Here is a 26,405-nt window from a genome sequence, read left to right as displayed (position 1 = left end):
CTGTTTTTTCACTAACATTTACTAAAGCTTAACGTTGTATAAGGTATTCAAGTGCAGAAAATTCACTACGTAACGTTACTCTATGCCATAAAATTTCATAATGTGCAACGTAACGTTTCAAACGTTAATACTTTTGATGCACACTATCGTAACGAAAGCTAAAATATAGAAAAATCAAAACGTTGACATCTCTACTCTACGTATTGGTATTGGTGGTCAAGAACCATGTTCTTTTTTGGCTGAATCGTGAGTATGGTTGGTTGTTTGGTGTTATCTATGTACATTAACAGTTTCTCTCCTATCTCGTGGACAGCCTCCCTTGGAGGCTTCCCTACAGGTCCCTTAAAACCTCTCATAGCGTTGACTTCTGAACTTGCCAAGCTGGCGCCTGGGAATCTCACGACCCCCAATCCCAATCAGTCACAAAAGTTCAAGAAGAGATCATCCCAAGGACATAATTCCTTGTAAACCACGACTGTTGGTCTTCCAACATTGTGGTAGATTTTCTCAAAGTTTTCTCTTTTCTTCCGCGAGTACTCCATTTGTTCAGTGGGGTTTGTTTTTGATTCACCTATGTCGATAATCAAGCACGTTACTCCTCCGTCTGCACCATATAAGCTGCAGTCAAATCTCACTTTCACTCCGTCCTTGGCATCTTCATACTCGTCCATGTGCACATCACCTATCACCAGTCTATGTTTCTTTTCATAAGCTTTCATGGAGTGGTGCTCGAATACCTTAAACCTGTTGTGACGGGTAGCTTCACCTTTCTCATATGTCCTGAAAACTAACGTAGTCACATGTTTAACAAGTTTCTCTTTCAGCAGTCTCTGGGTTAGGCCTCCAGTGCCTCCTCCAAGCTCTAATATGTTACCTTCGACGTGCAGACCATACTGCATCAACCAGTCCATCTTATAGAATCCTTTCCCTGCCACTCCAGGTTCAAGAATGTACTTGACTCGATATTGGTCACGATAATCATTAAAGATTTCCTTCGTGAACTTACCTATCCTCTTTTTGTGGGTGTACATAGCGTTGTCGAACATGGGTTTTTGCTTCAGAGGTTCAGTCCCTTGTGGCACTGTATCGTCCTTTAAGAAGCTGTTCCTACAAGCGTTCACATTTTCGACGGCCTCATACCAGTATTCTATAGCCACTATGGCTGTGTAGAATAGTGCGCACATCCAATCACTCAAGGCTAATGCCATCATTTCAGATGGTACAGCGCAATGAGTCATTGGTGATATTAGAGGCATCCCTGGTACATCCTTCAGCGCTTCAAGGACTTCTGAGCAAACTATATGTGTTGGTGCTGCGACATAGATCATACCAATAATTGTCACCCTCAGACCTAATCTTTGCAGCTACACATTTCTGTGTTTTGCCTGATCCACATGGACCTCCATGTATTTCAAAAGTTCCTCTCTTCCCCTGGTGGTCTGCTGGTATTGGTCTCATTCCTATAGATTCACTAAAGAAACTGTCTCTAGCGTCTCCTGTGAGGACTGTTCTCGAGCTTCCTACCACGGATTGATTNCCAGGTCTAGAATATTTGTTGGGGAACCGGACTCTAGGTACGCAAACCCAGCCTAGAATATTTTGTTAGTTAACCAAACTCTGGGTATGCAAACCCAGTCCTGAATATTTTTGTTAGTGAACCAGACTCTAGGTAAGCAAACCCAGCCTAGAATATTTTGTTAGTGAACTGAACTTTAGGTAGGATAACCCAGCCTAGAATATTTTATTAGTGAACCGGACTCTAGGTAAGCAAACACAGCCTAGAATATTTTGTTAGTGAACCAGACTCTATTTATGCAAACCCAGCCTAGAATATTTTGTTAGTGAACCAAACTCTGGGTATGCAAACCCAGTCCTGAATATTTTGTTAGTGAACCAGACTCTAGGTAAGCAAACCCAGCCTAGAATATTTTGTTAGTGAACCGAACTTTAGGTAGGATAACCCAGCCTAGAATATTTTATTTGTGAACCGGACTCTAGGTAAGCAAACCCAGCCTAGAATATTTTGTTAGTGAACCAAACTCTAGGTAAGCAAACCCAGCCTAGAATATTTTGTTAGTAAACCAAACTTTAGGTACGCAAACCAGGTCTAGAATATTTGTTGGGGAACCGGACTCTAGGAAAGCAAACCCAGCCTAGAAAATTTTGTAAGTGAACTGGACTTTAGGTACGCAAACTCAGCCAAGATTAATTTATTAGTGAACCAGACTCTAAGTAGTCGTACACAAACCCAGCCTAGAATATTGTATTTGTGAACCGGGCTCTAGGCATGCAAACCCAGCCTAGAATATTGTATTTGTGATCCAGACTCAAGGTAAGCAAACCCAGCCATAGAATATTTTGTAAGTGAACCGGACTCTAGGTACGCAACCCCAGCCATAGAATATTTTGTTAGTGAACCGGACTTTTGGCACGCAAATCCAGCCTAGAATAATTTATTAGTGAACCGGACTCTAGGCACGCAAACCCGGAATATTTTTAAAAGGTTTGTTATAAGAGGTTCGTGTCAAATTCACAACAATATCCTTTATATCTTGACCTTTTTTAAATTTTTTTCTAAAATTGTATTGCCAATTGGATTTCTCTATGAAAGGAAAGGTAGAATGCATTTATGTTATGCCAGGTAGAGAAGAAAATAAGGAGGTAAGGAGGTAAGGAGGTTTTATACTTGTAGATGAACAGTCGATCGATTTAAGAAAAACTTTTGGCCTTAAAAACTAAGAAAAATGGTGGTAGTAAATTTATAAAAGAAAGATGAAATCTTCTTTAAAGAAATGAAAGACCCCTTCAGAATGAAAATCTACCTGCATGAAGAATATGATAGCTCCCATTACACAGAGGAAAAAATGATTAAGGTTTTCTTTCAGAGTTCCGAGCTCCAACTCTAGAGAATCCTGAATAATGAAGATATTCAATTTAATCTTTAATCTTTTCATCCTAGAAAAAAAATTCCAGGAATGATTAAAAATTCGACAGTTTAATAAATCAAGATGTACATTGTACATTGTATGTACATCATGCTCAAGAAAAAGTGATAAACTAATGATAAAATATGATATAATATCATTTATATATTGTACAATATTTCACAACTCAGACGACTTTTATTCCGTTTAATTTTGTTACAACTTGGATATATCTTGCTATTTAAGTGTTTGACAAAATCCAATAAATCTTGATAGTTGGGAAACGATTTAAAGGATATATTTGTTCTAAAATATAGGAAAATTATTAAAATATGAATAATTTGTTATTTTATTAATAATATTAAAATCTAATATCTCGAGTCATGCGCAATTGTGCATCTATTTGTTTTCTAAGACAGCGATTAAAGATTAAAGACGACATTTAAGTCGTCTCTCAACAGAAATGTTTAGGAGGTGAGGAAAGATGAAAATACTATATGATAAAAATAAAAATTCTGTCTCTAAAGTTTCAAAGGATCAGTTTCTTTTATAAAGTTGTACCATTTACTATAGTGTTTGAGCGCCAAAAATTACTGATAAGAAAGCACTCTATAGGTATGGTCGGGGATGGGGGCTTCTTTACCAAAATCGTACCTGCCCGGCCCTATTCCCATGGCCGTCGGCCAGACTTGGATAAATTTTGCTCAATATAACTTATTAATATTTTGTTTCCTCAAAATCAAGTTTTAAAGTGAAAGTTTTATACCTGACGACGGAATGGTTAAACAACAGAGAATGGTTTGGCCAACCCCCCCCCCCCCCCCCCCCCCCCCTTCCTTCAGTTTAGAGTATAACTTACTGAAGTTGTAGAAGAATAGTTAAATCCTTTTAAACTGTGCTCAGTACTTTGCTCATAACTCATTTTGGTGCTATACAGTATTCAATATCTCAACTATAAATAGAAGATAATCGATTCTAAATTTTACTTATATTTTATATTACATGCATATAGTAAACAGTAAAAAAGAGTTGCAGATTTTTTGCCTTTAACATTATAACTTGTACGTGTATTTTTAGCAATAAACTATATCTTGTCTTATCTTGTCTTAATTTGTTAAATTTGATATCATCGTTTTCAATACATCCCATAATGTCTGCGATTCATTTATTGAAATGGTGAATTACTCTCCACCATGGTTGTTTAATTAAGGTTGGATACTCTAGATGCGCTTCAATGTACGACAAATGTCGTCTTTACAGCAATGGACACTCAAAATCCTCATATGACGTAGCTAATTATTGATGAAATGACAACGTTGCTGTTGAGATGGTGGGAGGGATTTTCCGTACATTGGAGCGCATTTAGAGAATCCAACCTTAATAAACAACCTTGCTCAACAGTAAACGAAAGGGATTTGCCATTCTCTGTTGTGCTAAATGCCCTGCAAAAACTCCAAAACAGAGATAGGGGGACCGAATTTTGTAGATCCAGAAAAATAATTAATTTATTATTTATTTAGGGTAAGGTTGGTTAAGACACTTTCTGGGCCGAGCGCTGCGGTTAGGACAGGCTAGAGGGCCAAGCGCTGCGGTCACATGTCTTACATTTAAGACCCCACCAGCTGCCAGTTTCTATGCAGGCATCCCACAGATATTATTTTTCTGGATCTACAAAATTCAATAACCCTCTCCTCCCCAGATTTCCGTACGGGGCACTCGCGCACAACAGAATATGGCAAATGCCTAAACGATACTTATATATCTTTGGTTATTACTATCAAGATGGTATAGCATACAAGGTGGGGGGCGATAGGATTCGCGTATATTTATCTGTGACGTATTTCGACTAAAAATACTCCAGTTGAAAATATGGTTGTGTGTGGTCATTTTTAAATAATTATTTAGAGATGGTTATTTATCATCTGTTTGTTGTTTACGATTTTTGTTATTGTTGTTACGCAGAAACTAGTTCCTCTGCAGTCCAAACACATGACCGTAAAGTGATTGCACTACAGATTACTTCAGTACGCAATCGAATGCTTAGTTTAGGGTGCAATTCATTATGAGAGAGAACAAGAGTAGAGGATCTTACGGTCAGGCCCGACGAAATACAGCACGATAGTTGTCCGTTTATCTTAAGGTCTTTAGGAAATCGCCGAGGTTGCGTAATAACTATTTAAGAAGTAAGGCCTATACAATGGTACAACTGTAGAATAGGAAGACAATATTCAAGCAATTTTATGTGTGTTTGATATTGTTAAAAACAAATAGTTTTAATTTTAGTTGGAAAATCAATTAGATATATATATATATAGATAAACAGATAGATATTTACCGCTGAAGCACATAATTGTTCACAGATATACTTTTTAAACAAACACTTTAAAGACGGGATTTGCCAATACAATATTTTTTTTCATTTTCATTGGACTGGACTACATCTGTGAACTTGCTTCTTTTTAAGCCTAGTCATACATCACAGTTAAAACTATAAAAACAACCCCTAAATCCCCCTCGCCTTAGCTTCACTCTCATCGATTCTGTTTTGTATCAATAAATATGTTTAGACCAACATAAATAAAACACTAAAACGTTATTCTTGATATTTAATAAAGCTTATCTATACCTTTACCACAAACATTTGAAAATGTGAAGATATATTTTAGAATATTAAAGAGACTGCATTGAATTAATTTTAAGTTTCTTAAATTTAAGGAATGCAATTCAAATTCACATTAGTTCCCTTAATACTTGTGGGCTTAAAATCAGAGTTCAGAAAGTTTTAATACTTCTCATTTTTTTCATGAACTGAGATCTAAACTAGTCAAGAGTACTGTTGTGAATCAGACATACCACTCACCCTCAACTAAGCTTTCGGTGTGTACTACTTTGCTGTACACTGCTCAAAGATATAGCAGAGCTTAATATCACTTACAATTACGTCATAAGTCCCTTTAGTTTCAATAATAAATAGTTATAAACCTCAATAAGCTTAACAATATCCAGTTTAAACTGAAATAAACTTAGACATGCTTTAAATTGCATGATTTTAGTTTGTTTTTAATACACACTGCACTTTTAAAAGCATGTCTGCTTGTATTTATAAGATTAAATGTGTTTTGATTGAATATTTAGTAAACCCTGTTATATTTTCATGGTTAGAATGGATATCAACAAAAATCATTTATAAAGCAAAGGAAGGTCCAGACTCCAGAACTGGCTTGAAAATAACAAAAATCTGTATAAAGGTATTTAAAAACCCTTAAAACTCTGTAAGCTCTGTCAGATTACAAGTTCAGGATGAATGGGAATGGATGGTTTTCACTTTTTTGAAAAAAAAACAATTGTTTCATTCTAAAAATGACGAAGAAAACGGAAAACTGAACGATCTAAACAAAATAAAAAATGAGGTTGCAAGGAAGAAATACAAAATTCTTTGTTAACTGAAGTAAAGTGTTGAGGAAATTGGAACTCCTTCGTAGGCGATAAATCTGTTCCATCTTTGTTCCATCCTCAAGAGACTAAGAGCTGCATCTATTCAGAGAGCAGGGCTAATTTTTATACTATACGTTTACATCATAGTTACATTGTAATATCAATTTCATTATGATCGGGTATTAATTAGTCCTATAAGAGAAACAAGTGTGAAGTGTTTGGTTTTATATAAACATACTTTGAATAAAACAACAACAAAGATAGGAAAAGATTTATTTATTTATAAGAACTACAATAAATTTATAATGTTATTGAGAGAAGTTAATCTGATTATTGCTCTATAGTTATGTTTACGATGTAAATATATGTATCTAAGTTTACAGGATTTAAATGCTCCAACAGGTCAGTCATTTAAAAATTGTTACAAAAAAGTGTAACACGCAAACTATAATCAGTGAATTGTATATACAAGTCATAAATATATATTATCTTCAAATTTTTTATTGATTATTTATTTTATTGAATAACTTTCGGTGACTTTTTTGCTTTTGTTAAATGCACAAAGAGAAGATTGTCTCCGGTAAGCAATTATAAAAAATACAATTGATAAAGTTTTTGTTGGTTAAGGGACTCTAGGCTTTATTTAAGCCAAGATAAAAGAGCCATTTACCACATTACCAAGTTTAATAAAGAATATTTTCTAAAGTACCAATAAAATGTAAATTTTCATGAATCCGTAAAGAAATTGAGTTTTTGTCACAAACTCTGATTTTCTTATCCCTATATCTTTGCATTTGAGTGTCGGAGACCTTAGATATTTCAAACTATGAATCATTTTAGATCAAATAATGATAGTTTGAAATATCAAAGGTCTACACCATCAAGTTGAAATAATATGGCGATTGTAAAATCATAATTTGTGGCAAAAAATCAGTTCCAACGTTTTTAAAAAGCACAAATATTTTTAAAGTATAATTATGTATATAACATTTTATAGTCAACAATAAAGTTGTTTATCAAAAGCTATGCATGCATAAATATGTCAATTGGACTTTTATAAAACTTCTGCGTACTTTATCATTATTATTCAAATCATGGTGAATTTTATAATTATCGTGCTGTAAAATTAAATTTGCTATACTTATGATACCACATGTGCTTTAAAGTTTTGATTGGTTCCCGGATTTTCTACAAATAAAATAGAATATTATAAAAAAAAATTTTAATATAAAATATATAATTAAAATTAACTTTATATTTTTATTTATACAGAAAAATTATATTTCGTCCCTTGCTAAAGCTCGGTAGAAAAAATCTAAACAGGCTTGAAACTTCACGATAAAGGAAAAATGTCTGTCCCAAAATTTTATAACACTGCAAACCAAAATTATAGTGTTAAAAATAGATTATATAATTCCATTTTTCACCGGGACAGTGCAATTACACAACTCTGTTGGGTAGATTTTCAGATTTGATGCTAATTCTTCTTTTTATTGTAAAAAGTGAATCCGACCGTAGAGATGGACCATTTTCAGGCTAAACATTAATAAAAATAGATTAAAAAACGTAAAGTTTCCCTTCATATAAATATATTGTCATGTCCAATTTACAATGATACACTTAACAGCTTTGCCTGATCAAGAATGAGTAAGCTTTACATGTTTTTCTTCTTGGACTGTAATTTATTTTTAATTATGATTTTAAAAACGACAAAATTAAAAGTTTACATGATACTGTTGGGAATTGGGCTTGACCTTTTATAATTGTCGGGACACTTGAAATAAAAACGACAGTCCCTTGAACAGTTTAAAGGGAGTGACCGGTTATGTAAGGTAGTTAAACTGAGTATGCAGTGTTGTGGAAAACTTCTTTCGGATTCATTTGAGACATATTAAACTTTTAAAGATCTGTAAATCCTGAGTTTGAGCGGAAATTCGAGTTCAAAATTCCTACTTTGGGGATGGATACGTTTTCAGAATTAGTTTCTTTTTAATTATTAAATTACGACAGCGAAAAATAAAGTAAAAATTATACAGTAATCTAATTAGATGAGTTTGAACATATTTCTCAAAAGAAATTTGTCAATAAATCAAAGCTAAAATCGATTTCGCTCTATAATTATATTGAATTTCTTATCTTCTTTAAATTTATTTGCAGATTTCTTCAAATTCTTTAAATGTCATCTTTTCAATAATGGTTCTAGAAAATCAGCGAAAATCTTTGTGAATAATGAGAAACCAGAATAATGAGAAAATAGAAACTAATAATTGAACAAGATTGCTTATTTTCGATTATAAGATTAATTTCTATTTTCTCAAAATGTTCTTATACATGACGTCTCTAGTTTATTGTAAAACTTTTTTTAGATTTTAGGTCGTCGTTATTTAATAATTTAAAAAAACTAATTCTGAAAACCTATCCACTCCAAAAGTAGGAGTTTTGAATGTCGAATTTGCGCTCAAACTCAGGATTAACAGATCTTTAACAAGTTTAATATGTCTCAAATGAATCCGAAAAAAGTTTTCCACAACACTGCATACTCAGTTTAACTTCCTTCCCTTTAAAAAGTTACGTGATAAAAGGGACATAATTTCATAATCTATTGTATTTCCCCACCTTTGGTAAATTGATAACATAAGACACAGTTTCGTCTTCAGTAGACAACATTTCATTCATATATGCCTCTAAAATAATATAAAATAATAAATGTTTTATGAAAATAAAAATCTGTAGAAAATGCCTAAACTCCTATATATTATGTAACAGCTCAAAAATGCTGTGTCAAACTCTATCCTCTCTACCTATCCAGGCATATATGATCCATAAATAACATGAGTCTGTGTTGAACCTTCTATATTTAGATATAAAAGGTACAGGTAAATAATTTGATTGCAACTGGGGTCAGGGAACTGAATAATGTATATTTACAGGTTACAAAGATTTAAATATAACATATAACATATGCTCCAATGTCTCTGGACTTCTGGCAATCCTTCAGCCCGCTCCAGTACAGTGGAGTTATAGGATAACATTAATAAATAAATAATTCCATTGATCCATTTATCATTTCCTTGATCCACTGATAACCTTCACCTAACATTATGAGTCCCTTTCCTCCTTTCTCAGCAGTGCCCACTCTAGTATCACTCTTTTCTAACATTTTCCCCCCGACCATCTTCCAAAATTAACTTGACACTAAAGGTCCTTTCACTAAGTTGCAATGTCAACTGAAGCTAATCCATTAATATCTCTCTTAAACAGTTTATATTTAACATATGAGGTTCTACGGTTGTCTTTCTTGGAACTATTCATATTATTCAAGTTCATAATCAAATCTTCCTCCCAACTCTTCACTTCCTTTCCGAACTCGCTCTGAGGCTTCAAACTTCCTATTACTTCCGGATTTAATTTACGGATATTTAAATGAAAACGTTTATTTATTGAATTATAATTAGAATTATTCACACAATTAGGCTTCTTAATTTCCAGGATTTCCAGCCATCTGGTATTGGAACCCTTCAGGGAAAAACTGCATCAGGAGCTAACTTGATGATCAACCTTTGCATCTCCACCATAGATTTAGCCATTTCCGCCAACTGTCCGCCTCCTACAGCTCCATTCTCTTTTCTCCAATTATTCCCCTCTCCCCTGCATTCTCGTGAGATTTGACCATCCTTTCCACAATTATAGCAGAAAATTGGCTTCCTGTTGGAACTTCCATACTTCCTGTCTGGGTTTTTCTTCTTCCACTCTTTGTACTTTCGGCAATCTCTCTTCTGATGTTTGGTCTTCTTGCAAAAATAACAAGCCTCTCCGCCTTGCATTGCGTTGACATCACCCTAGATGTCCTTCTCTTCATCATCTGACTCTTCCAATACTAGTCCAGGCATAGCATTAACATCCATAGGGACTTGTCCTGTCTTCAACATCTCATCAGACCTCCTGCTGTTTCCTGCCTTTTCAAAGCTATATGTGCTCCTTAGACCTGCCTTATCATGTGAAAGTGCCCTTGGATCAATGTTGTAGGTTCTCAGGTTGACCAGCTGTTGATCCAGAACTGCCTTTATCTCACTTTTGTGGTGTATATCTTTGAGCATAAAAACAGGCATGTTTTCTTCAGTTTAGCATTATTAACCAAATAATCATAGAATTCTAGAACTCTACCAGGCTCCTCTTACATTTCCTGGCATCTTCAAGGCTTTCCTGTTTCCTGGTCATATATTCCTGTTTCCTGCCTTCCTCATCTTTCTCTTGCAAAAACTTCTTCAGCAGTTCCTTGACAAATTCTCCTATTTCATAATTTGCAAATGCTAAACCAGAAGCATGCAACAGCACTATCTCTTGCCTGGCTGACCCCATGATGCAGGCCAACAGCATCTTTTTCACTTTATCATTTGAGATTGGTTCCCAATCATGGGTATCCAAATATGTCTCCAGTTTCTTGCACCATTTGAACACTGTTTCTGGATTTCCATCATATTTTGGGGCGGCCTGTGTGAAATCTAACAGTCTCTTCTTATATTCAGCTGCAGCCCTGCTCCTGTCTATCTGTAAAGTACCTCGTCTCGCTATAATTTCCTCTTGCAGGGTTCGCAAGTACTCATGTGTCTCATCCATTAACTTAGGTGGCTCCAGCATTGCTTTCACTCTTGCAATTGAGTCATGCATTTCTGGTCTAGCATTGTTCTCCCATGTCTGGATAAACCCCCTATCTACTTCCTTCTAATCACTGCTTGTAGTTCCTTCCATAGTGCTTCCATTTCCACTTCTAATTGGTTCCCTTTCGCCATATCCGGGTCTGTATCCAAGTCATCACTCATCACAGGGTAGTGTATTGCATATATTAAACTATTCCACTGTATCACTTGTAGCAGCATTGCTTTGCTGATGTCATGTAGGTCTCAATTCCCCTTGAGGTATATTTTCCCTTGCTTACGTTTCCCTTGCTATACTGCTCAAAATTGATGGGCACATTCAAATAATTTTTGTTCATGTTGAAAATATTGCTCGTTCACATAAACAATGCCCATCTCTAGTCTCTTATTCATAAAACCCCATTCAAATTTAGAATAAAAAAATAAAAAAATATACGAACACACTTTTTGAGCAGATTTAAAAATGTGCAGGAAACCAAATAAAATCTTACCCATTGGATAAGCAGGTTCATTATGCTTTAAAATATCCAATCCCTGTATTTCCTCTTTTTGAGTGGCTCGGAACAAATTCACCATCTAAAATACGTGAAGATAAGACGTGAAGGTAAAAGGATGGTCAACAGCGAACATTCAAAAGTATTTATTTGTCTTATCTTTTAAGTATCATTAAAGATTACTTTTTTCGTTAGAAACTACACAAATGGTCAATTATGTGAATTTCGTCTTTATACAAAGTTTAAATATTGATGTTTGTTTTACTTTTTAAACTTCAATATTTGACATTATTAATTACTTTTTCAAGAAAGATTAATTTAAATATACAAGAATGTTGAAGTTCAAATATTGATGATTTTTGTGTACTTTTTGTATATTCTTAGTATCTAAATTTATTTATTAGATACTTATTAGATACTTATTAGATACTTATTTCAAGAAAGATTATTAAATTTAGGAATCAGGATACACAGAATTTGACGAAAAATTGTAACTCTTTAAAGAAAAATGACAATTTTAACTGTCCATTGCTTTAATAATTTCTGCTTGTAAGTACAGGGTTTCCTACAAAGAATGAGACTTCAGAGACCACTGTACAGGATTTAGTTAGCTCAGAATAGAAGAGTTTTAAGTTGTTATTGAAGTCTCATCCTTTTATGGTAACTTGTAACTCTTTATTAAAAAAAGCTAAAATCCAGACGTTTAATTCTGTTTAACGAGATCTTTCAGCTAATTTAAAATTTACATAATAACCTCCCCCCCCCCCCCCCCACCTCCAATTATTTGTAATAAAGAACTAAACTTAGAAAAATATCTATAAAGTGCCAAAATGCTTAAAAGTTAACCATTTCGAAAATTCTCTTGTATACAGGATGTAAACATTCCCAGAAATGGTACCTTCCACATTATTTAATTTTGAAAACACACTTTAAAATATTTGTAAAAATGAGTTACCTTGAGGGCTTTGAAAAACACGATAGCGGACGACATATTCCAGGCTATTATAACCAGGACTGCTATACAGTTCCAGAGAAGCATCTCTAGGGATCTACTTGATCCACCAGTAAACAGAACACCTAGATATTTTAGGATATTATAATCAGGACTATACATTTCCAGAGAAGAATCTCTAGGGATCTACTTGATCCACCAGTAAACAGTACACCTAGATATTCCAGGATATTATAACCAGGACTATACAGTTCCAGAGAAGCATCTCTAGGGATCTACTTGATCCACCAGTAAACAGAACACCTAGATATTATAGGATATTATAATCAGGACTATACAGTTCCAGAGAAGCATCTCTAGGGATCTAATGATCCACCAGTAAACAGTACACCTAGATAATCCAGGATATTATAACCAGGACTGCTATATTGTTGCACAGAAGCATCTCTAGTGATCTACTTGATCCACCAGTAAACAGAACACCTAGATATTCCAGGATATTATAACCAGGACTATACAGTTCCAGAGAAGCATCTCTAGGGATCTACTTGATCCACCAGTAAACAGTACACCTAGATATTCCAGGATATTATAACCAGGACTAAACAGTTCCAGAGAAGCATCTCTAGTGATCTACTTGATCCACCAGTAAACAGTACACCTAGATATTCCAGGATATTATAACCAGGACTGCTATACAATTCCAGAGAAGCATCTCTAGGGATTTACTTGATCCTCCAGTAAACAGTGCATCTAGATAATCCAGGATATTATAACCAGGACTGCTTAATCGTTACAGAGAAGCATCTCTAGTGATCTCTCATACTTGACCCACCAATAAACAGAACATTATGGTTTCCAGTAGCAGCAAAATTTTGCAAACAAATGCGCAAAAGGTTTTCAATTTGCCTGCGTATTCTGCAAACTTTTTCTGAAAATTACATTAAGAATTAGGTGATATTTTATACTTGTTTTGTTCTATATGCCTTTACAGAATAAAAAATAATGAGACGCATGGGTTTTTCCTGAGTGATTAGATCTATAGCACTGCTATTTAAAGTTTAGAACCGGTCATCTTCGTATTGAATCACCTTAAGAGCATTGGAAAAATTTCTAATATTTAGTTCGAATTTACAAACAGAAATTTTTGGTTAAATAAATTTGTGGAATATTCTTAACAATCTGTTTTTAATTTTAAACAAAATTATTACAAAAAAAATATTAAGTATTTTTTTTTTGCTTTTCACATTTTGGTTCCTTTCTTAAACTACTGAAACCAATTCAACTAAAAGTGGCAAAATGGACATAAAAGAATTCCTTAAAAAAATATACATAAATACCGTTATTCATGAAGATGGGCGATGCTATCATTCCAACCAGCCCTCCGGCAAAATGAACAGCTACAGCATCAACAGGGTCATCAACCTTCAAAGAGACTGTACGTTTAATTTTGAATATCCCTTTTTGCATATAAATGTGGAAGATACCTTCTTTTTAACTAAAAAAGTGTTTTATTCTGTCATTGCTTGTAATCAGCAATAAATGTGCAAACTACTTCGCAGAGAACCCGTGAATAAAAATAAACAGTAAATAACCCATTTTCATTAATTACATTCCCGAATCAGAAACTGTATTTCTGGAGGCAAAAAACAAAATCACTACCTTAGAAGTATTTCTGATTTAAATGAAGCAACCAACGTCTGCCTATTATTTTGTCAGATAATTGATAAATTTCTTAGGAAATTTAATCTGAGTAATTATGAGAAAGATTATTGTGTTATGGTTTGAAAGGAATAAAATAATGCATGGTTTTCAAATTTGCATTTAAATTCCATGTAACAAAGGACCATTTGTCCAAGATTTTAAGCTGTATATACTTTTACTTAAAAATGAATGTTTGGGGCAAGTACTTCTTTCCTTTCCCAACATTTTACTGAATTAATTACCTGCATTCGAATCATTAGTTTTGATGTCACAAAATACGCACAACCTGCTATTCCTGAATTAAATACAACAAATTTTAATCCCAAAAGAAGAGGATTGAAACTGCACTTTTAGTCATTAATCGGACTGTAAAGGAAAAATGAAAGGGGAAAAAGGCTCAAACCTAAACACTTTAGTAGTTAATCGCAACCTCTATCAGTTCTATCTGATGTTCCGGTCTCATGAGAAATTATTGTAAAAATGTGTTCCTGTTATACCAAAATTGATATCTATGAGTTGTGGTATGGCAATCAAAGTTTTAAACAAATCATATTCAGCAAATACGCAACGAATATGAAAATTAAGATTACCCAGGGGAGTTTTACAGGGTAGGCCTCTCCTATTATAATTTGAATATATTACTTATTTATTTTTGATAGATTTAATTAAATAAATATTTGATACGTCAATATCAACTGACAGCCAGAATTTCCACCAATGGCAGTGTCATATCATTGTCATGTGATACAGACAGAGACACAAAAATACCCTTTATACCTTTGACTGATAAAGATTGACATATCCTCATTAAACTACTAAAACATTTTAATGCTTAACACTTTGTTATTAAGCTGTTTTATACATATTTAAGACATAGCAACTTTTTGAAAGTGAAAGAAATGAAAATTTACTTTCGAATGTATGAAAAACAGTTAAATAACAGAAGTAACAGATAACCTGTTTGATTTCAGACTGTACACAGCGTATAGTCACGTTTTAGAGGACTTCAACATGTTTAATCAAAAAGATCTCTGGATTTACCAGTCAAAGATTTCTAGGGAATTGTTGTGAATCTTTACATTAGGGTCATTTGAAATTACAGTCCCTTTAATTCCCATGTTTAATGGAAGACTTTGCACCTGACACAATACAGACAATCAAAGGATGAAAACCGTCAGCACCAGAACATATTGAAACCATTCCAATCAGACTTCCATTCATCATCTTGAGATAAAATCTTGTAAGTTCTAACTTAAGAATAGCAGGGGTTCCTGTGTTTTAAATTTGATTGCCAAACAAAAAAACTAAATATTTACTTTTCATTGTTTTCCTGAATTTTTGCCAACATTTTTCTTTATGGACATTTGTTTGATTTAAAAATGGGTAATAGTTTAAAATTACATTAAAAGAATGCTCAAGAAAAATTGTCCTGTAAAATATTCGTGATTAAGATTTTTAACTGGTCAAATTGATTCACTGAACTGGCAAAGTTATTGATCAACAGTGAATCATAAAGTGGTCACTGGTCACCGGTCACTAGCAGATCAAAAATAGGTAACTTCTCATCGGTCATTGGTTATTGGTCACTATAGATGATGGATATCAGTTACCTTATTAAGCGACCAACTACCCCCAGGTGTAAGTTTGACAATAAAAAGAACTACTCCGCCACCAACACAGCAGGCTATCAGGGTAGATAGAACTGCATGAGCAACTATATCACCATCTTCAGCGTTGGATATAGAACCCTACACAAAGTTTAGAGATTGTTCATTAATTTAAAAAAGGAGATTAAACAAACATTTCCATAAAAATGGCCTCTCCATGTGAAAGGGTTATTTAATGCCTTTCATCATAAGTATTGGACACCCAGTTTAATTATTCAGCTTCAATTACAGTTTATAGTGCTGCTATATGCAAAAATGTTTACTCTATCACATAAAAAAATAAGCCTAAACCAAGCAAACCCAATTGTTTTCTTTAAACTTGTTCAGGCCCATATATTAAATATCTTTTCAAAAGTAAAAATTTTTGCCAAGCATAAAAAAAAAACATTTTAGCCCGTTTTAGATATGTTAGGATGTGAAGCCTTTTAAAGATCAAAACACCTTGAATGTGCAAAAAAAAAGTATTTCCATCACTAGGTTAATAGTCCTACTCTTACTTGTGATCCTCCATTGAATGCCATGAAACCGAACAAGATTATAAAGACTCCCAGTGAGATCAAGGGCATGGAATGCCCAGAGTAAGGATTTTCTGCTTTCTGAAATAAATGACAAATAAAATTTAGTTTGATAAAATAAAAATTCATGTTTTAAGAAATTTAATCTGGGCCCAAAACTTGTAAATAGCTTGAGAATAAAGTTAAACTACGAAAACTGAGTTATACAGAGTTTAATTTGAACTGGAAAGAAGTGGTTCAACTTAGTTGACTCTTGGTTCAATCACTCCTCGACACCATTTCCCTTTGTTTACTGATCAAGCAGTGGCAGAATCTAATGAACTAGGCTTTTAAGGCGCTTCGTGCTCATCTTCAGGTTGAGTTTCTGCTTCTGGAGTCCTAGGTCTGACTGGAGCTTCTAGCTGCTCCAGATATGTGAAAAGCTGTCTTGAAAGAGCAGTGTCTCCAATATCAGGATGGGGCAGCATCTGGAATTCTGGATATCCTAGTTCTTCTCAGTATCCTGTATATCCTATTTCTCCTCTGTATCCTGGATATCCTATTTCTCCTCTGTATCTTGGATATCCAAGTTTTCCTCTGTATCCTGTATAGCCTAGTTCTCCTCTGTATCCTTATGGATAGTTCAGATGGGCTGTTTGTCCAGTTCCAGAAACTAAAGTAGATAAATCTCTTAAGAATGTATATTCATGGATAATGATGTGGAAGGAGGCTGGTGTCCTCCTTAGTCCTCTGGTAGACATGATAAAGATACATCAGCCCGATAGCTGTCTAAAAGTTCAGGTCACCAGGCCCTGGTTGGATAAATGGAGCTCAGCTCAGGCGTCTATCCTATACAGGGTTCCCAAGTGCACTTGTCAATCTCCAGGTTCTATATACTTCCATATCTTCAGAAATATGGGCGAGGAGTTTTAGTAGGAGTAACTATGCCTTGAATACTACAAAGCAAAGTATATCTATCTATATATAAATCTGGCTTGTCTGTTTGTCTGTCTGTCTGTCTGTTTGTTTGTATCCAATAAACGTCAAAACGGCTGAACCGATCAGGCCCAAATTTTTTGTGGGACATCTAGGGACTCCATTTGTTTTACGATGTACACAAAGAGAACATGTTCACAATTAATTTAGGAGATGGGCGCGAAGCGCCCTCTAAAGCTAAAAAGAAGGGCGCGAAGCGCCTTGAATTTCTAGTATAATAAAACAGGACATTTCTAGATATATGTTGTTGCCTATAGCCGGCTAAAAGACTGGACCGATTTGGCTGATTTTTTTTGTGGACACTCATGGTGGCCAGGGAGTATTAAAGGCTAAAAAAATTCCACAGGCAATGCCGGGCCCTTCAGCTATTATAATATATATAGATTAAATAACCAGAGATGGAATTTAAACAATTTGAGCCACGGTTTAAATCCGCGAAAGTCCGCCCGAACCCGTTTTAAATTTAGCGCCGGCTTAAATCTTTAAACATTTGATACAATTTCAAGTGGAACCAACCATATTTAAGCCCCGGCTTAAATTTAAACCGCTGCTCAAATTCTTTAAATTCGGCCACAGAGATAAACCAAATCTCTTTCAGTTAAATCAACTACTTAAGAGTCAAGAGAAGTTAATTGATTAAGTCTTTATTGGTCAATTATTTCTCGAATTGAGTCATTTCTTCACAAACTTTAATTTTCTAATCCCAATATCTTTGAAATCTAATGTCGTAGACCTTAGATATAACAAACTATTAATTCTGTTAGAGAAAATAACTTTAGTGTGAAATATCAAAGGCTTACATCCTAATTCATCAGGTTACAAAGATAAGGGTATTAGTAAAACTGAGTTTGAGAGCAACAGCTACCAGGTTTCCAGTGAAAAATAAATTTCCGCTGAAAATTAAACATTTTTTTTTGCATTTCGTTCGCTTGAGAAAGATGCAACAAAGCGAAAATTTTGCAAAAAGAATATGGAAGAGAATTTTGCAGATTTTTTTTTTGCTAAATTTCGCATTTTTTTGCTTTATCCATTTTCGCGAAATTTCGTTCACCGGAAACCCTAGACAGAACCAATTAAGAATAGAAAGTTGAGTAAACCATAATGAAGTGTTTTTTCTTAAATTATATTAACCTGAGATCCATGATTAAAGCGACCAAGACGAGGTCCAAGTATATATGTGGCTACGAGAGCAATGCTTCCTCCTGCTAAATGTACCACACCGGATCCAGCAAAATCATGAAACTCTCTAACAAAATCATAAAACTCTCTAACAAAATCATGAAACTCTCTAACAAAATCATGAAACTCTCTAACAAAATCATAAAACTCTCTAACAAAATCATGAAACTCTCTAACAAAATCATGAAGCTCTCTAACAAAATCATGAAACTTTCTAACAAAATAATTATTAATTAAATGGACTGTAAACGTAATTTTAAGTGACGCTCTCTACGAAAATAGTAATGTCAGATTCACAGAACCCTGATCAATAATGTGGAAGATATTGCATTTCTTTAGGTTTAAAGTGTTTAACTCTGATATTTCCTTTATGTTTCTGCACTAGAAATGGGCAAGTCAATTTTGTAAATAATCAGTTTTTAAAATCATAAAAAATACTAATAATTCATGCCAGAACAGACAAAGATTTTAAATGTACATTCTGTTATAAATCAGGCATTGCAATCTTTGCATGGTGAAATATGTACTATTACAATTAAATTTTAAACTATAAACTAAAGTTGTCTCATTCAAGTCATTGTAATTGTAAGTGACTCTTCATGTGAAAAGTGGCATTTCCGATTTACACATAAATCCGTTAGTTAATTCTACAAAGAAAATTTATTAATTTTCATAGATATTTATTGGTGCTCTATCAGCCTAAGGTTTAAAATGAAAACGTTGTGAATCTGACATGACGCTCTATAAAAGGGCAACTTGAAAGCAGTCCTTTAATCCCTTGAATATATGGATAAACATAAAATTATATTTTCATGTTGGGCGAGAAAATTAAACCTAAGGAATGGTATTTTAAAACTCTGAATACAAGAAATAAGACAATTAAATAAAAATTGAAAAGGCTTGTTTTTAAATTCTTAAATGATGGTCTCTAAATTAACTGTTTACTTTTTGACTTTACAATTGTTAAACAATTCAGTAAACATTCAAAGCTTATATAAGCTGAATAGCACTTACAAGGTATAGGATTTTCGGTTTTTACAACAACAAAAAAACGAATGATCGCTCTTCGCCAATCAGGTTAATTAGTAGTCCATTATGTTCTTTGATATTTGCTTATTGTTTGTTATATGCTATATCTATGAAAAATCACAGAACTTGATTGATAGAGAAACTAAAATAAAAGATTTGTGATTGTGATTATTTTGCTTAACGTTTTAAAAGTTGCTTACGTTTGCGCGAGCCAGCCATTTGCATTCCAGCCCCAATGTGCTTGGATTGGATATATAACTCCTGTTACGAAAACACAGAAAATAATATATCCATTGTAGTTACTTCGCTCAGCTATAGCCCCAGAAACAATGGTAGTGCAAGTTGCAGCAAAGGTTGCCTGAACAAAACAAAAACAATTAATAAAATTGTCATTCCAAAAAATATCGGACAATTTTAAATTTTGTTTTACATTTTCTGAAATTAAAGCCTACACGGCTTTGCATTTTTAGACAAATTGGTAATTGTTTTAAAAATGACCTCTAACCCCATAATTGACATTATGTAAAATGTGCAGGGTAAAGCATAATTTTTAATTTACATGCATTTGGTAGGTAAATTAAGATTTAGGATACCAAGAACTTCTCCCAGAAAGTTTATTTTAAGTAATTAATTTCTTTAAACAAATTTTGAGAAATCCCCCATATCCTTCTTCCTACAAACCTCCTTATCTCTCTCCTACCTGCTCCACAACTCGATGTTAAAAGAACTATTTGGAAAGGCCTTACAGTGTAAAAACAAGAAACAAGAAGCAAGAAGAAAAAAATTGAACAGAAAAAAAGTGGAAGGGATATCTCTTGACAGTAGAGATGGGTGCTTAAAGCAAGATAAACAAGAAAGAAGAAGAAAACTTTGAACAGGAAAAATTAGAAGAGCTATATACTATCTAATTTTTTTCTAATAAAGACAAATACACAAAATGGCAGGCGTCCAATCCCCCCACTCTATGTTCTACTCAAGATAAAAACCTGGAAAATGTGTAAAACGCCCCCCTCACCCCTCTCCCCTCCCCCCCATCAAGAAAATTTCACTGAAAGTGTGTTATAGCTACGAATGCAGGTGCTGACGCAGTAACATGACCCAAGCAAAATTTAAAAATAAACAAGGGAGAGAGTAACCTTGCCACTCTCAGAATATAGAATATAGATACAGGGCTCCAAAAAATAGTTCTGCCTCTGCAACTTTGCTAGCTGCAGAAAACATCCAATAAATTAATTTATTTTTATTTTCAAAATTAGCCAAAGCATGATTGAGGAATGGATGAGGAATGGACGATCAAGAAGAAAGAATGAAAAACAAGAAATATAGAAGTCTCAAAATGTTTCCATCTGATATCATATTGAAATTCAAAAATACTGTAAAATTTAACTAAAATAAATTGTTACAGTTAAAAATAGTTAAATAAACTTGATTATCAGAGAATTTTTAATGTAAACAGATACTTAAAATTTTTAAATGATGGTCTCTAAATTAACTGTTTTTGACTTTACAATTGTTAAACAATTGAGAAAACATTGAAAGTTTAGATAAGCAAAGAAATCAATAATTTTGATAATTTTAACATAACCTAACCTGAAAAAAGGCATGAGAATATTGTTTAGGTGGTAACCCTATCAAACAAAAGTATTCAAGACCTATAAAACTATTTCCTCCTCCTCCTCCGAATGTAAAAGCATATCCAAAAGCAAAGTAAGCCGGAACACCTGAAAAAGAAAAATCATTTCAACATCAAAAACTATGAATTTGCTATGACAAGAATTTGTACATGAAAAATACAAATGGAACAATTGTTAACATTTTTACTTCAAAAAGGCATAAAATGAAAATTAAATTAAGAATTATGAAATAAAACACTTTTTGAATTTGCATTTAAGCAAATAATGTGCCAGTAAATTTACATACATGAAATTGTTACTACAGAAAAATTTTATCTTTCACGCACAAAACAAGGCAACTGATCTCAGTTTCGATTAATTGGTTCATTATTTTTTCAAAAAAATATTTCTTTCCTTTTTTTTAGCTGGTATCTTCAAAAAAGTGCAGAAATTTGTTCTTACCAAAAACAATTTCTGAGAAATTTTTTGTAAGTATATTTGTTACATTTTTACTCCGAACACTTCCTGCCTCTAGAAAAGCAAACCCAGCCTGACAAATAATTACAAATTACTAAGCTTAATAGATTATTTAATAATCCAGAGATGGAATTTAAAGAATTTGAGCCATAATAATCCAGATTATTCATTAATCCAGATTATATAATAATCCAGATCATTTAATAATCCAGATCATTTAATAATCCAGATCATTCAATAATCCAGATCATTTATTAATCAAGATCATTAATTAATCCAGATAATTCATTAATCCAAGTAGTGTACTGTCCCAGTTTGTCTCATATTGTCTGTATTTGTACTGTATGTACTGTATGTACTGTATGTACTGTACGCTACATTTTATATAATGTCATAAAAAAGTTTTCCAACGTTGATCTCAAGAAAAAAGATCATTTCTGTGTTTTAAAAAAATTTCAAAGAATACAAAGTATAAAAAACAAACCTGCATAAAAAGGATAATACATCCCATCATAACCAGGAAAAAGTTATCCATGTTGTCTTTCAGCTGCTGCATCTCCGATGGTGTAGTCTGAATGATAATGAAGTGAATGAAAGTAATATACATATTAGGGTGAAGAGGATTCAACAAATAATTTGTGGGTGCATATAAAGGTTCTTAGAATCATTTTCAATATGAGCATTTTGTAAACATTTTGATTGATTGGAGAATTGCATCAGGTGCAAATCGATTTCCGTTTTTCGGCAAAATCTCGATTTTTTATGGAGGTTTATAACCTCCCAAATTTTCTTTGTACTGTGTAGACGACCACATGCAAGTGGAGGCTGCATGCAAATTTTAGCTTTTTATCTCAATTTTAAGAACCAAATGGTGCCTGCAAAAAATGTGGTGTCACCAAGTGCTGTACAGCATACTGCCCTCCAAACCTTAATAAAATCGAGATTTTTTTCCTAGGACTACTTCCACGTACTTAAGTTCATCAAGTTAGAGCAAAAAATGCTTTTTTATTTTAATACCAAGAGCTGTCATCACCCGGAGAACCTATGCACCTTTTACAACTTTTATTTCTTTGTGTGTCACCCTCATATTTATTTGTGTATTTATATATACACCCCACGCCGAAAACAATTTAGTTGAGACTTGAGAGCATGTAGTAAATGCCCTAATCCATAAAGTCTTGCAGACGCTTATCAATCCAGATACAACTCAATCAGGAATTCACGGTTCCAAAAATTCCACTATCAATATCAATTCAGACACAACTTTTATGGGTGCCAATACTGGTTTCCTCTCGTTATGGTTGACGAGGCATAAGAGCTATTCAGTTCATTAATACTTCACTAATGTCAATCCTGATACAAGTTTATTTGTATTGATACTCGTTCCCTCGCTTTATGGTTGACAAGGCATAACAGCTATTCAGTTCAGTTCTTTACTTTTAATGTCAATCCTGATACAAGTTTATTTGCATTGATGCTTGTTCCTTCTTGTTATTCAGTCCAGTAATACTTTACTATCAATGTCAATCAAACACAACTTTATATGTATTGATTCCCAATCTAGTTCTATGTTTCAAGAGAGTGATTCAGAACGCTTCTCGTTTGCTAACCAAGAAGAATTACTCTCTCACCATAATCAAAGCAGAGTATTTTCGAACTGAATGTATTTTGGGTTCTATCTTACAAGTTAAGTTAATCAATATAATTACAAGGTTGACACACGTTATATACAAGCGTAGTTAAGCTTTTCATAATACAGGTTTGACATAGCTAGGTTATGTTAATCGCAATACAAGTTTTGCATAGCTAATTACAAGCGTATTTAGATTTACAGACAATGTACATCTTAATTTATCTAAGTACTATAAATATTTGATACAAGCAAAGATAAAAAAAAGTTTAGGGATTTTGTTAAAAAAAAGTCGTGGATTTTCAAAATTATAATGAAAATCGAATTTTGCTAAAGGCTGATTTTTGAAATTATTATCTCTTATAACCATCCCTGGGGTGGAGTCATATGAGGTCCCACACAAAATTTGGGCCTGATCTGTTCAGCCGTTTTGACGTTTATTGGATACAATCAAACAGACAGACAAGAAAAGTATATAAATTATATAAAGATATAAACTAACAAATGAAAAGTAAATATAAAAAATAAACTAATATTTCATGAATGGAATGCACGTTAAACTAACTGCAGTGCATGATGCAATGTACATATCATATCTGTATCGGAATATTTTTAGTCAAAGTCTGATCTCTCATTCAAATATATGCCACAAATAACATGAGGAACCTTAAATACTTAATTATTTGAACAAAAAGTTTAACAAAAGTAAAAAGTAGCAAATATAAAAAAAAAAATGTTTATTTTACTTGAATTAACTCTTAGCAGAAGTTTAAAGCGAATGTTTGTTTAAAATGCCTGTTTAGTAAATTAAAAGGATATAAGATAATACAAACTCAAGAATCTCTTGATGGCAAGTTTGAAAAGGTTTTAACATTTGGCCTTGAACTGGGAAATTAGGAAGATGGCAAATTTAAAATGAAAAATATTGTGTCTCGTCCCACCTGTTTAAAAATGAAAATATAAGTTGTTAGCAAATAAACCTGAACTAAATTGTCCAATAGAGTGGAAGACGACTGCGTAGTTGGCAACAACTCGAGTTCAGACAAATACTCCATTTGTTGGGAAAATATTGAACACGACTTTATCAACTGCTAAAAGAAGAATGATAAAGGTACTCTAAGAGAAGGTTGCCTGATTCTAATCTTTAGAATATTTATGATCTCATTAACAATCCCTGACGATATCATTGATTAACTTTTAAACAAGCATCATGGTTACAGAAGGATAGGCAGATTTAAAACTTTAAAAAAGTTTTACTTGAGTAAGTACAAATCTATCTTTTTTCTAAAAGTTAAGCTGTTTATCTGACGTAAATCTAGACAACTTTACAAAGTTGCATCAATTTTCATGACCGGGTCGGATTTTAACTTAAGTATCGGAACTCCTTGGCTTTTGATATTATCTCACTATATCTAACTTTATTTTTTTGTATCGTTAAACATAGACATTATTTAATGTGGAGCATTTAGGTTATGGACAAAGGAATTGACTCTTTGCAACAAACTCTGATTTTCTAATCCCTATAGCTTTGGATTCCAACGTCGTAAACCTTTGAAATTTCAAACTATGACTTTTGTTAGATCAAAAAATATAAATATGAAATATCAAAGGTTTACGACACTGGGTTCCAAAGATATTGGGATTGGAAAATCAGAGTTTGTGGCAAAGAGTCAATTCCTTTCTCATTAGGTTCTGCGCGCGTGAAAGCTTGCAACCTTTGTATCACTTAAATCTATTATCATCTATTACGTTTATATATCGCCTATGAATACGATTAACCAACTCGAACTCGACTATATACTGACCAATAATAAGTAATGTTTGATATGGTTTATAATATGCTTACATATAAATATGATCTAACTAAACAGCATGGCTCTTGAATTTAAATATTTGTTTTAAATATAAAATTTTAGTTTTGCAGTTTAGCACCAAGTCCACTAAAAGTTCCGAGCTCCTCAGTCACAAAAATCAATTTAGCATGACAGCATGACAGGTTCAAGGAGTTAAAAGAATATTTAAGTAAGATCGAGGTTGTTACTAAAAATTTAAGAAAACGAACAGTCTGCCTATGATTTCATCCATGTAATAACTTCAGGGCGACCATAAATCAACCTCTAATAAACTGTTGATTAACCCTAAAAATGTACACTGTAGTTATTTAAATTTGTATTTGCCAAAATCCAAATGTATCCACTTACTATTCCCTAAAATTTGGACTGAAGTACAAATTAAGATAGTCAGAGCACATAAAGTCTAACTTAATCATGTAGCAAATGACTTACTCCAATAGTTTCTTTTAAGTCTGTACCAATCCAGGTATAGCCTTCTGCATTCTCAAGTATCTATCAATCGAGATACAACCTCTGCATTCTTAAGTATCTACCTATCGAGATACAACCTCTGTATTCATCAGTATCTATCAATCAAGATACAATGCTGTATTCATCAGTATCTTTCAATCGAGATACAACATCTGTATTCGTCAGTATCTTTCAATCAAGATACAACCTCTGTATTCGTCAGAGTTCCTTTAAAATACTGTCTTCAGACGATTTTAATGTTATGAAATTAACCTTGAAAAATCCAATGACAGCAATATTGTTCTCCTCCACGAAGGCCTTGGCAGCATGGACGGTTCCAAGGGTCTTGATCTTCTTCTCCAACCAGGAAACGATGGTTTCGGCTTACGACCACCATTGTATTCAGAAGCCTTTCCATTCATTAAAACAAAGGAATTAAGTCTTTGTCAAAAAAATCGTTCTCTAGGGCAGACCCCAAAAAAAGATTTTTTAAAAAAAGGAAAAACCAAAAAAAAATATGTTAGGGGTGGGGATTAATTAAACAAAAATAAATAACTCTAGGATTTTCTAAATATACTTTTTAAAACAGAAATTGCACTGAAATAAACATTTAAATCCCAAAAATTAAATTAAACAAATTTGTAATGCTGACCTTTTTGAAAAAACAGGGACCAAGAACTCAGCGACCAGTCAACTTAGAGGTCCAATTTTTTTGTGGAAGTAGATATTAACCCCCTCTACAACTTTGCATTTCATCAATTTGCTCTCAGAGTACTTTAGATATAAATTACAAAACTAACCTAACCTAACCTCACTGAATCAGTCAATCACATATTTATTATTAATCAAAAGA

The 26,405-nt window shown here is 33.3% G+C and overlaps 2 protein-coding genes across 2 annotated transcripts; both read right to left on the bottom strand.

Annotated features, from left to right (window-relative positions):
- Positions 1-1,564: 1,564 nt before the first annotated feature.
- LOC111695686 (putative ammonium transporter 1) lies at positions 1,565-3,872 on the bottom strand (the record flags this gene model as incomplete). The annotated part of the gene is given in 3 exon segments (XM_023465091.1): positions 1,565-1,589; positions 2,823-2,912; positions 3,784-3,872. Coding segments are annotated over 3 exon segments (178 nt in total), but the record flags the coding sequence as incomplete, so codon positions are not given.
- Positions 3,873-7,622: 3,750 nt separating this feature from the next.
- LOC111695683 (putative ammonium transporter 1) lies at positions 7,623-24,718 on the bottom strand. The gene is made up of 15 exons (XM_023465086.1): positions 24,230-24,718; positions 22,104-22,190; positions 21,605-21,692; positions 21,120-21,250; positions 19,730-19,887; positions 18,453-18,567; positions 16,329-16,427; positions 15,775-15,912; positions 15,304-15,388; positions 14,407-14,459; positions 13,801-13,885; positions 12,464-12,585; positions 11,506-11,590; positions 8,976-9,043; positions 7,623-7,895 (listed from the first exon to the last, which is right to left on the bottom strand). The coding sequence occupies exons 1-15, from the start codon at positions 24,302-24,304 to the stop codon at positions 7,800-7,802; spliced, it is 1,485 nt and encodes a 494-aa protein (XP_023320854.1). The 5' UTR covers positions 24,305-24,718; the 3' UTR covers positions 7,623-7,799.
- Between the last annotated feature and the right edge of the window lie 1,687 nt (positions 24,719-26,405).

This window comes from Eurytemora carolleeae, unplaced genomic scaffold (assembly GCF_000591075.1).
Source record: "Eurytemora carolleeae unplaced genomic scaffold, Eaff_2.0 scaffold166, whole genome shotgun sequence".
In the NCBI taxonomy this organism is placed as follows: Eukaryota; Metazoa; Arthropoda; class Copepoda; order Calanoida; family Temoridae; genus Eurytemora; species Eurytemora carolleeae.
The sequence above is the reverse complement of the archived record's forward strand: the minus strand, read 5'-3'. Positions and strand labels throughout refer to the sequence as shown.